Source organism: Sapajus apella, unplaced genomic scaffold, assembly GCF_009761245.1.
Source record: "Sapajus apella isolate SASKATOON/1434 unplaced genomic scaffold, GSC_monkey_1.0 scaffold19, whole genome shotgun sequence".
Lineage (NCBI taxonomy): Eukaryota > Metazoa > Chordata > Mammalia > Primates > Cebidae > Sapajus > Sapajus apella.
The window spans coordinates 14,474,232-14,486,356 of record NW_022436959.1 but is presented as its reverse complement, the minus strand read 5'-3'; the positions used below and the strand labels follow the sequence as shown (position 1 = coordinate 14,486,356).

At 45.3% G+C, this 12,125-nt stretch overlaps 1 protein-coding gene across 1 annotated transcript; it reads left to right on the top strand.

Moving 5' to 3' along the window:
• Positions 1–495: 495 nt before the first annotated feature.
• Positions 496–6,408, top strand: IL6 (interleukin 6). The gene is made up of 5 exons (XM_032287011.1): positions 496–1,767; positions 1,922–2,112; positions 3,131–3,244; positions 3,952–4,098; positions 5,812–6,408. Exons 1-5 carry the CDS (start codon positions 1,749–1,751, stop codon positions 5,977–5,979), a joined length of 639 nt encoding a protein of 212 aa, XP_032142902.1. The 5' UTR covers positions 496–1,748; the 3' UTR covers positions 5,980–6,408.
• The last annotated feature ends 5,717 nt before the right edge of the window (positions 6,409–12,125 follow it).

The following is a 12,125-nucleotide window of genomic DNA, read 5'->3' as shown; positions in this document are numbered from 1 at the left end:
GTAAAAGCAATCCCACATTACACAGACAGATCACAGTGCATGGCCCGAAGAGCTGGGAGTGGTGGCTTCGTTTCGTGCAGTAAAGAGAACTTGGTTCAGGAGTGTCTATGTGGCTTAAGACTGGAGAACACTAAAAGTGAAACCACCCAGCCATCCTCCCCCATTTTCATTTTCACACCAAAAAATCCCACCACAGCAGAGGACCACTGTCTCTCTGTTTAGACAACCGGTGAAGAATGGATGACCTCACTTTCCCCAACAGGCGGGTCCTGAAATGTTATGCACAAAACAAAACTTGAGTAAATGCCCAACAGAGGTCACTGTTTTATCTATCGCGAAGAGATCTCTTCTTAGCAAAGCAAAAAAACCGATTGTGATGTTAACACCATGTTTGGTAAATAAGTGTTTTGGTGTTGTCGCAAAGGTTCTGGTTTCAGCCTGAAGCCATCTCAGAACTGCCTGGGTCTCTGGAGACTGGAAGGACAGTCTAGTCTAGAGCCCATTTGCATGAGACCAAGGATCCTCCTTCAGGAGACAACGTACTGAGGGAAGAGGGCTTCTGTACAAGCTTGACCCAGTAAGAAAGCCGAGGACTGGAAAGCAGATTCTGAGACTAGAGCCATACCTGTGTCAGTAGTTTCCTTCCAGGTTCCTTTGATTTCAAATCAAGACTTACAGGGAGAGGGAGCTATAAACACAAGCTCTAGAAGATGCCACAAGGTCCTCCTTTGACATCTCCAACAAAGAGGTAAGCAGTATTCTCACCCTTTCTGCACTGAACCAAATGGGCTTCAGTAACTTCAGGGCTCCAGCAGTCCCCGGGCCCATGCAGGTGCCCTGTGGAGCAGGGGTGAAGAGATGCAGGTGGCAATGGGGACAGCATTGGCAGCACAAAGCAAGCCTCTGGCACAGAGAGCAAAGTCCTCACTGGTAGGATTCCCAAGGGGTCACTTGGGAGAGGACAGGGCAGCAGCCAACCTCCCTTTAGTGGGCTGAAGCAGGTGAAGAGGAAAGCGGCAGAAGCCACGCGGTGGCAAAAAAGGAGTCACACACTCCACCTAGAGATGCCTTGAGATAACTGCACACCTTGAGATTTGAGGGTGGCCAGGCAGTTCTACAACAGCTGCTCACAGGGAGAGCCAGGACACAGAGGAACTCAGATGACTGGTAGTATTACCTTCTTCATAACTCCAGGCTGGGGGACCCGCGACGGAGTCAGAGGAAACTCAGTTCAGAACATCTTCGGTTTTTACAAATACAAATTAACTGGTATGATCAATTTTAGCCTGTTCATCTCATTGAAGTTTTTTTTCTTCTTCCAAAAAACAGTCAGCTTTAGCTAATTTTTTTCTCTGTAAAACTTCGTGCATGACTTCAGCTTTACTCTTTGTAGGACATGCCAAGTTGCTGAGTCACTAATAAAGAAAGTAAAGGGGGAGTGTTTCTGCTTCTTAGCATTAGCCTCAGTGACGACCTAAGCTGCACTTTTTCCCCCAGTTGTGTCTTGCGATGCTGAAGGACGTCACGTTGCACAATCATCTTAATAAGGTTTCCAATCAGCCCCACCCGCTCTGGCCTCACCCCCACCCTCCAACGAAGATTTATCAAATGTGGGATTTTCCCATGAGTCTCAGTATTAGAGTCTCAAACCCCAATAAATATGGGACTGGAGATGTCCGAGGCTCATTCTGCCCTCGAGCCCACCAGGAACGAAAGAGAAGCTCCATCTGCCCTCCAGGAACCCAGCTATGAACTCTCTCTCCACAAGTAAGTGCAGGAAATCCGTAGCCCTGGAACCGCTAGCAGCCCTGTGTGAGGGAGGGGTGTGTGGCCCAGGGAGGGCTGGCGGGCGGCCAGCTGCGGAGGCAGGCTCCCAGCTGTGCTGTCAGCTCACCCGTGCACTGGCTTCCCTCCGGCACAGGCGCCTTCAGACCAGTTGCCTTCTCCCTGGGGCTGCTCCTGGTGATGCCTGCTGCCTTCCCTGCCCCAGCACCCCTGGGAGAAGATTCCGAAGAGGTAGCCGCCCCAAACAGACAGCTACTCGCCTCCACAGAGCGAATTGACAAACACATTCGGTACATCCTCGGCGGCATCTCAGCCTTGAGAAAGGAGGTGGGTAGTCTTGGCGATGGGGCTGATGGGCCCCTGTGCGCATGCGTTCCCCTTGCCCTTGTGTGTGGACTGGGGCTGCCTGCATTAGAAGGTCTTTGCTGGGTTCTAGAACATTTTAGATTTGAGACCAACGGGGACAACTAGACTGACTCCTGTATTTATCCTTTCCTGGTCTCAGGAGGTTCCTTTCCTTTCTGGACAATGCAGAATGGGGCTGAAATCCATGCCCACCCTTGGCATGAGCTGAGGGCATTGCTTCTCAGGGCTTCCTTTTCCCTCACCAAAAAATAAGGTCTGTGAAGCTCCTTTTTGTCTCTCAGGCTTTGGAAGGACTAGAAAAGTGCCACCTGAAAGGCATGTTCAGCTTCTCAGGGCCGTTGCAGTACTTTTTGGCTATGTAAACTCAATGGTTAGGATTCCTCAAAGCCATTCCAGCTAAGATCATATCTCAGAGCCCACCAAAGTGGCAAATCATAAATAGATTAACTCCCCACGTTCAATGCAAGGTATTTTGGTCCTGTTTGGTAGAAAGAAAAGAACACAGGAGAGGGGACTGGGAGCCCACACTTGAATTCTGGTTCTGACAAACCAGCCTTGTGATCTTGCACAAGTTCCCTGCCACCTCTGCACTCTATCAGTAAAACTGTAGGGGTAGGTGGTCTCATAGATTATATTCACGTAATTATTGTCAAAATTGCTGTCATTAAGTATCTACTATGTGCCAGGCACTTTAAATAAATACTGTGTATAATCCTCAAAAGAAACTTGCAAAGGGAGATTTTTAGAGATAAGCAAACTGAGACTCAGGATTAAGTAACACACCTGAAGTCACAGGTGGGCTTGGAACTGAACCCAAGTGTGCCCCACTCCACTGAAATTTGCTTGTCAGGATGCCAATGAGTTGCGGCTTCATTGTTTTTAGAGACTTTCCTGGCTGCGGCTGAACAATGAGAAGGCCCCCTAGCGGTGTTTGTTTTAGGGGCACTTACATGATAACCATTCTGGTATTCTTTCCCAGGTATGTAACAAGAGTAACATGTGTGAAAGCAGCAAAGAGGCACTGGCAGAAAACAACCTGAATCTTCCAAAGATGGCAGACAAAGATGGATGCTTCCAATCTGGATTCAATGAGGTACAAACTTGTCGCACTCACTTTTCACTATTCCTTAGCCAGAACTTCTCCCTCTTGTTTGCAGTGCCTAAATACATATAGATCCAGGTGGCAACAAAAAGGGGGTAGATGTAGAGAATGTTTTGTAAAGTTCATGAGGAGGCCAACTTCAAGCTTTTTTTAAGGTAATTTATTCTTGGAGAGGTATGGCCAGAGATGGTCCCACTTTGTTGAGATTTTAACAGCTGTCAAATGTTAGGAACTCACACAGGTTTAACTAGTTCATCCTAAGTAAGGTGGTCTCAGGGCCTTTTCCCTCTCTGGCTTCCCCTGGCAGGGTCCAGGTCTGCCCTTCCTCCCTGCCCAGCTCATTCTCCACAGTGAGATAACCTGCACTGACTTCTGATTATTTTATAAAAGGAGGTTCCAGCCCAGCAATGACAAGGGAAAGAGAGCAGGAAGAACATCAAGGGGAAGAATCAGAGAAGGATCCCCATTGCCACATTCTAGCATCTGTTGGGCTTTGGGTAAAACTAATTACATGGGGCCTCTGATTGTCCAGTTATTTTAAATGATGCTGTCCAGTGTCCCAAAACGTGCTGCCTAAGAGGTACTTGAAGTTCTTTAGAGGGGCAGAGGGAAAAGATGTTGAATTGTGGCAATTTTAACTTTTCAAATTGATTCGATCTCCTGGGGATAACCAATTTTCCTACCATCTTTCCTCTTAGGAGACTTGCCTGCTGAAAATCACCACTGGTCTTTTGGAGTTTGAAGTATACCTAGAGTACCTCCAGAACAGGTTTGAGAGTAGCAAGGAACAAGCCAGAGCTGTGCAGATGAGTACAAAAGGCCTGATCCAGTCCCTGCAGAAAAAGGTGAGTGTGTTTTCATTCCCTCAACTTGGTGTGGGGAAGACGGCTGAAAGACAGTGTCCTGGTCAACCCAGGCATGCAATGCTACTTCCAAAAATGAAGCCTACATGTAAACAAGAGTCTGGGAATAGTTTCTGACGGTGATTGTTAAATATTTGTTTGGTTGGCTGGTTGTCTTTCTTCTGCAAAGGACATCAATAACTGTATTTTAAACTATATTAACTGAGGTGGATTTTAACATCAATTTTTCATAATGCAAGAGATTTTTAAATAAAAAGGCTGAAAGAAGTACATCCAGCCCCACCCAGTGATCCAAAGAAACAAAGACCAAAGAGCACAAAATGACTTTAAGATTTTAGTTATTGCCAAGTGACATTCTTATTGTGGTTGCTTCCACTCTTTTTCTTACCTTTTACCAGAGAGTTAGTTCAGAGAAATGGCCAGAGACTCAAGGCTGGAAGAAGGTACTAAGGGCTTTGGCCACTAGCAGCTGGCTATTCGAATGGCAGGGAATAAAGGGTTGCTGGCTAGCATGTGGAGGAGCCAAAGCTCAATAAGAAGGGGCCTAGAATGAAACTCTTGGTGCTGATCCCGCCTCTGCCATTTCTACTTGTTTGTCTTAAGCCCGAGTTTCTCATACGTTAACATGCATGGGAATTCCCTGGGCATCTTGTTGTGATGTGAAGTCTGACTTGGCAGGCCTTGAGTGGGGTCAAGAGTCATATTTCTAGCAGGCTTATATCCCTGTTGATGCTGCAGAATTCCAAGACCACACTTAGAGGTTCAAGGCCTTCCACAAGTTACTTATCCCATATGGGTGAGTGTATGGAAAGGTGTTTTTCAGTCCTCTTTACATCACCAGATCAGTGGTCTTTCAACAGATCCTAAATGGATGGTGAGAGGGAAACTGGAGAAAAGCATTAGATTTAGAGGTACTGAAGAACTCACATTAAAATGCCTTCAAGTATGGCTCTTCATCCATATGTTAAAGATGAACTATGTGCCAGGCATTATTTCATATGACAGAATACAGACAAATAAGATAGTGATGCTGGTCAGTCCTGGTGGCTCATGCCTGTATTCCCCGCACTTTGGGAGCCTGAGGTGAGAACTCCTTGAACTCCTAAGGCCAGGAGTTCTAGACCGGCCTGGACAACATAGTGAGATCCCATCTCTACAAAAACAAAAACAAACAAAAAGATAGTGGTGCTTCCCTCAGGATGCTTGTGGTCTAATGGGATACAGACAGCAAAGGGATAATTAGAAGTTGGTTGCCGTAAGCCAGGCACAGTGCTGATATAATCCCAGCACTTTGGGAGGCTGAGGCAGGTGGATCACTTGAGACCAGGAGTTCAAGACCAGCCTGGCCAACATGATGAGACCCTGTCTGTACTTAAAAATACAAAAAAATTAGCCAGGCATGGTGGCGCATACCTGTAACCCAGCTACTCAGGAGGCTGAGGCACGAGAATCACTTGAACCCAGCAGACAGAGGTTGCTGTGTACCACTGCACTCCAGACTGGGTGACAGGGCAAGATCCTGTCTCAAAAAAAGTTTGTTGCTGCAGAAGGGTCCTATTCAGGGCAGGCCCCCCCATTAGTCTCATTCACCCCATATTTCACATTTGAACACCATCCCATAGCCCAGAACATCCCTCCACTGCAAAGGATTTATTCAGTATTTAAACAATCCTCTTTGCTTTCTTTTCTCTTCAGGCAAAGAATCTAAGTGCAATAGCCACCCCTGACCCAGCCACAAATGCCAGCCTGCTGACGAAGCTGCAGGCACAGGACCAGTGGCTGCAGGGCGTCACGACGCATCTCATCCTACGCAGCTTTAAGGAGTTCCTGCAGTACAGTCTGAGGGCTCTTCGGCAAATGTAGCGTGGGCACCTAAGATTGTTGTTGTTCATGCGCATTCCTTCTTCTGGTCAAAAACCTGCCCACAGGGCACAGAACCTATGTTGTTCTCTATGGAGAACTAAAAGTATGAGCGTTAGGACACTACTTTAATTATTTTTAATTTATTAATATTTAAATACGTGAAGCTGAGTTAATTTATGTAAGCGATATTTATATTTTTATGAAGTACCACTTGAAATATTTTATGTATTAGTTTTGAAATAATAATGGAAAGTGGCTATGCAGTTTGAATATCCTCTGTTTCAGAGCCAGATCATTTCTTGGAAAGTGTAGGTTTACCTCAAATAAATGGCTAACTTATACATATTTTTAAAGAGATATTTATATTGTATTTATATAATGGATAAATTGTTTTTATACCAATAAATCATATTTTTAAAAATTCAGCAACCAAGTCTGTGTGTGTCATGTGAAGCTTAATATAAACAAGTTGCTTGTTACTGCCACCACCACCACCAAAAAAAAAAACCTATAATCAATCACATGATTGATACAAGCATCTACTACACACCAGGCATCATTAAATGTGTTGCATCCATCTTTTCATTTAACCCCAGCACTTGTACACTCTTTCCTAGTTGTGGAAAACTAAGTGATTTATCTAAGTCACTCACCTGGAAGGTCAGGCAGGGGCCTGATTTGAAATCCAAGTCTACCTGCCTACAGGTCCCTACTTCTAACCTGTAGGTCCCATTACCTCCCAGGAACTAAGGGATGATGTAGAAAATCCCAAAACATGTTAACATAGGGAATATCTATAAACATGCAATCAAAATCTTTAGGACTATATGACCACTGTGTAAGGCATAACTGTGCAAGCTTCCAAATAATAACTAGAAGTTCTGCCTCCCTCTTCTAAGATCCTAAAGCACTGCACCTATCTACCTGTCAAAGCATCTACCACATTATACCACACCTTAAAATCAATGGTTTTTCTTTCCAGCCAGCAGGTACATGCCTCAAGAAAGCAGACTCTTTTCATGAAGTAAAACTAATTTCAGGGAAAAAAAAAAAAGACGAGCCAGGCACAGCGGCTTATGACTGTAATCCCAGCACTTTGGGAGGCTGAGTTGGGAGGGTCGCTTGAGGTCAGGATGGCCAACATGACAAAATTCCATGTCTACTGAAAATACAAAAATTAGCTGGGCGTGGTGGGTGCGCCTATAATCCCACCTGACACAGGTGAATGGCTTGAGCCTGGGAGGGGGAACCTGGGGTTGCACTCCAGCCTGGGTGACAGAGGGAGATTCTATCTCAAAAAAAATTTTTTTAAATAAATGAATTTTTTTAAAAAGACTCTTTCCTATATTAATCTTTGCATTCTGTGCCTATGGCCCCAAACGTGAACAATGAGGGCCCCAGTAAACATTTCTGAGTGAAAAAAAATACACAGATGATCAAAGATAAGAAGACCCTTCAATTCTTGTAAGCATATAGTGTTAGTGGAAATCGCTAATTCTGTGTGTTTATGTATCTTCATCTTACGGAAAAATAGCAAGAATTAGAAACATTCAAAGGACTTCCAGAGAAGGCAATGAATAGCCAGTGCATGTATGCCTACCTCCATTTCCTTTGCCGCTGCAATGATCTTCATCTGCCCTCTCCCCTCCCCCACCAAGAGTGGTAGTGCGAGAGGCAATCTGGACAGCTTAACATGGCCTTGCTGTTTCATTTCAACACGATACTGGGAATTTGGTACAGATTTCCCCTTTCTAGCCCCTGCAATATAAAAGTTCTGTCTCCTTAATAGAGCTTTTCCCCACCCTACCTGCTATAGACTTTTTCCTCCAGGGGAGGAGTTCTGCTGGGCAAGGGAAAGTCCACTGAGGTAAAAAACCGAGAGGAGTTGAGCCAGAAAAGAGCCACATACTCTAATTTCTAGAAACTGTGCATCACAAGTGGGCTTCCCAAAACTAGGGCCAAGTCAAAGAACAGAGAAATTACGGTCAACTGATGCGTTCATTCTTCAAACAAAATGGGTTGAGTGCCACAGATAACTCAGGCAAAGCTCGTGAGAAAGAGGTGAAAGGTAGACATGATGATCCCTGACCTTTTGTGCAGTACACTATGGAAAGGAAAACAGACATTTAATAAAGAATGTTAAGTGCGATGAGATTTCCAAAAAGAAATGTGGGCTATGCTGAGAACCCATACTAGGGGCACCGATAGTGTAAGTAAACCCTGGTTTGGCTGCTTACTGCTTGAAAGCCAGACATGAGAGAAAAGGTGGTGGGAAGAAAAGCCAGTTCATCAGAGAGCCAGTAAACCAAAGATGGTGAGCTGGCATTTTAAAGTACCATCTTGAATTTTAAAATGTATCACAGTAATTTTTGAAGAGAAACCTGGTATGGGAGATATGTGGAAGTGGCGCGGGGTGTAGGGTCTGTGTGTCTTGTTCTGATGGCTATCTCAGGTAAGTTACCTGTCAGGAGGTCTGTTTGGTGTCATCTTGACTTCAGCCAGATAATGCACTGATTGTTCATGATTCCTTCTAAGCAGGAGGATTCTGCAATGGGGGCTCCCTGCCTGGTTTGTTTCAAGATCAGCCTCTGGGATTTTTAAAGCAAGAGAATCATTAGATAAGCATGCATTGCCAGAGGAGGAGTGTCTAGAGAGGGAAGAAATGAAGACGTGAGAGGAAAGGAAAGAAAGAAAAAGTAGGTGAGAGGCAGAGTAAGAGGTTGGAATACAAAGCTCCACCAATGGTCCCCCTGGCAAGGACACCAAGTTAACAACTACACAGAAAAAACACCTTCATAAGAATCAAAACTCAGGTGAGCACACATAGTACTTGGTTTTAACTTCATATCACTAAAAGAGGCACTGGACAGATTAAAAACCAGTCCTGAATCTCGATGCTGCCCCTCCCCTACCCGCAGCAGCAGTGGTGTGTTGCAGAGAATGTCTCTGGGTGCTGGGAGAAGGAGGACACATCAACTGTGGGCGATGAACTAACTCCACTGTCCTGTTAGAGGAGAAAGAAAAACCAGACTAAACTCAGCTGATGTCCACTCACAGAGGCAGCACTTAAACCAGCCCTAGCCAAAGGGGAATTGTCAATCCCAGCAGTCTGAACATGAGTGGCCACAAACCTCGCCACCAAGGGCCAAACTTGAAAGGCAGTCTAGGCCATAAGGACTGCAACTCTTAGGCAAGTCCTAGGGCTGAACAAGGCCCGGAGACCTAGCGGACTGAGGGGACATGTGACATGCTGAGATACCAGCTGGGGCAGCCAAGGGAGTACTGGCTTCACGCCTCTGGGCTGCACAAGTTGTAGCTTCAAAAGAGACTTTTTCTTTCTGCTCGAGGAGAGAAGATAGACGAGTGAAGAGGACTTTGCCTTGCATCTTGGATACCAGCTCAGCTACAGCAGGATAGGGCACTGGTCAGAGTCACGAGGCCCCCGTTCCAGACCCAAGCCCCAGCCAACATTTCTAGACACATCCTGGGCTAGAAGGGAACCCGCTGCCTTGAATGAAAGGACCCAGTCCTGACAGCATTCATCACATGATAACTGAAAAGCCCTTGGGCCCTGAATAAACAGCAGCGATACCAGAGTACTATGCCGAGGGCCTGGGGTGAGCCTCTGAGACTTGTTGGCTTCAGGTGAGACTCAACACATTGCCAGCTGTGGTGGTATGGGGCAAAACTCCTCCTGCTTGAGAAAAGCAGAGGGAAAAGTAAACGGGGCTGTGTCTTGTTGCACCTTAGGTACCAACACCACCACAAGGGAGTAGAGCACCAAGTAAAATCTTGGGGTCCTCAATTCCAGGACTTGACTCATGTGTGGCATTTCTGGACCCGCCTTGGGCCAGAGATAGGCCCATTGCCCTGAAGGGGGAGTCCCAGGACAGGCAGCATTCACCACAAGCTGACTTAAGAGACCTAGGGCCTTAAGGGAACATCCATGGTAGTCTAGTAGCACTCCTCAAGGCTATTGGCGGACAGGGGTGGGCAGTAGTTACAGGGTCAGGCTCCTCTGCCTTTGAAAAAGGGAGGGATAACCAATATGATGAAACCCCACCTCTACTAAAAATACAAAAATTAGCCAGACGTGGTGGCATGCACCCGTAGTCCCAGCTACTCAGGAGACTGTAACAGGAGAATTGCTTGAACCCAGGAGGTAGAGGTTGCAGTCAGCTGAGATCATGCCATCGAACTCCAGCCTGGGTGACAGAGTGAGACTCCATCTCAAAAAAAAAAAGAAAGAAAAGGGGAGGGAAGAATGAGAAGAACTATATCTTGTGGGCTGAGTGCCTGCTCAGTCACAAGACAATAGACTAAAAGGTAGACTTCTAGGTTTTTTACTCTAGTCCCTAACTTCCAGATGGCACTTCTGGACCTATCCTGGGGACCTCACCACCCTGAAAGGAAGGACACAGGCCTGGCTGACTTTGCCATCTGCTGATTGTTGAGCTCCAAGGCCTTCAGCAAACATAGGCAGTAGCCAGGGAGTGGTTACAGCAGGCCTTGGGTAAGACCAGTACTGTGCTGGTGTCAGGTCTGATCCAGTACAGTCCTAGTGGTGGTGACACAGTGGTGCTTGTGTCACTTCACCCCCAGCTTTAGGTGGCTCAGAACAGAGAGAAAGAGACTCTGTATGTTTGGGAGAAAGTAAAAGAAAAGAACAAGGGTCTCTGCCTGGTAATCCAGAGAATCCTCCAAGACCCTGTCCAAGACTATCAAGGCAGTACCTCTATGAATCTGCAAGAACCACAGCATTACTGGGTTTGAGGTGCCCTCTAAAGAAGAAACAGCTTGGATTACAACACCCAAGTCCTTTCAAATACCTGGAAATCCTTTCCAAGAAGGACAGCTACAAAGAAGCCAAGACAATGAAGACTACAATAAATACCTAACTTTTCAATGCCCAGACATCAAGGAACATCTGCTAGCATCAACACCATCCAGGAAAGCATGACTTCACCAAAAGAAATAAGTCAACAGAAATTAATCCTAGGGAAACAGAGATATGTGCCCTTTCAGACAGAGAATTCAAAATCGCTGTTTGAGGGCACTCAAAGAATTCAAGATAACACAGAGAAGGATTTCAGAATTCTGTCAGATAAATTTAGCAAAGAGATTGAAATAATTTTAAGAATTCAAACAGAAATTCTGAAGCTGAAAAATGCAGTTGGCATACTGACAAATGCATCAGAGTCCTTTAATAGCAGAATTGATCAAGCAGAAGAAAGAATTAATGAACTTGAGGACAAGCTATTTGAAAATACAGTCAGAGGAGACAAGAGAAAAAAAATAAAAAACAATGGAGCACACCTATGGGATCTAGAAAATTGCCTCAAGGGAGCAAGTTTAAGAGTTATTGGCCTTAAAGCGGAGGTGGAGAAAGAGACCGGGTAGAAAGTTTATTCAAAGGGAAAATAACAGAGAACTTCCCAAACACAGAGAAAGATATTAATATCCAAGCACAATAAGGTTATAGAACACCTAGCAGATTTAAACCAAAAAAGACTACCTCAAGGCATTTAATGATCAAACTCCCAAAGGTCAAGAATAAAGAAAAGGCCAGGCATGGTGGCATGTGCCTGTAGTTCCAGCTACTTGGGAGGCTGAGGCTGGAGGATCACTTGAGTCCAGGAGTTCTGAGCTGTAGTGCACTATGCCGATCTAGTGTCTACACTAAGTTCAGCATCAATATGGTAGCCTCCCAGGAGTGGGGGACCACCAGGTTGCCTAAGGAGGTATGAACCAGCCCAGGTCGGAAATGGAACAGGTCAAAACTCCCGTGCTGATCAGTAGTGGGATCATGCCTGTGAATAGCCACTGTACTCCAGCCTGGGCAACATAGTGAGACCCCGCCTCTAAAATAAATAAATAAATAAATAATAATAAAGAATAAAGAAAAGATCCTAAAAGCAGCAAGAGAAAAGAAGTAAATAGCATACAATGGCACTCCCATACGTCTAGCAGCAGACTATTCAGTGGAAACCTTACAGGTCAGGAAAGACTGGCATGACATACTTAAAGTGCTGAAAAAAAAAAAACAAACTTTCACCCTAGAATGGTATATCCAGCAAAAATATCCTTTAGACATGAAGAAGAAATAGACTTTTTTAGACAAACAAAAGCTGAGGGATTTCATAAAC

Excerpts from the sequence above, each read along its gene's own strand:
- IL6 (XM_032287011.1), top strand. Across the intron at positions 3,245-3,951 it reads TCCAATCTGGATTCAATGAG|GAGACTTGCCTGCTGAAAAT; the intron begins GTACAAACTTGT and ends CTTTCCTCTTAG. Across the intron at positions 4,099-5,811 it reads TCCAGTCCCTGCAGAAAAAG|GCAAAGAATCTAAGTGCAAT; the intron begins GTGAGTGTGTTT and ends TTTTCTCTTCAG.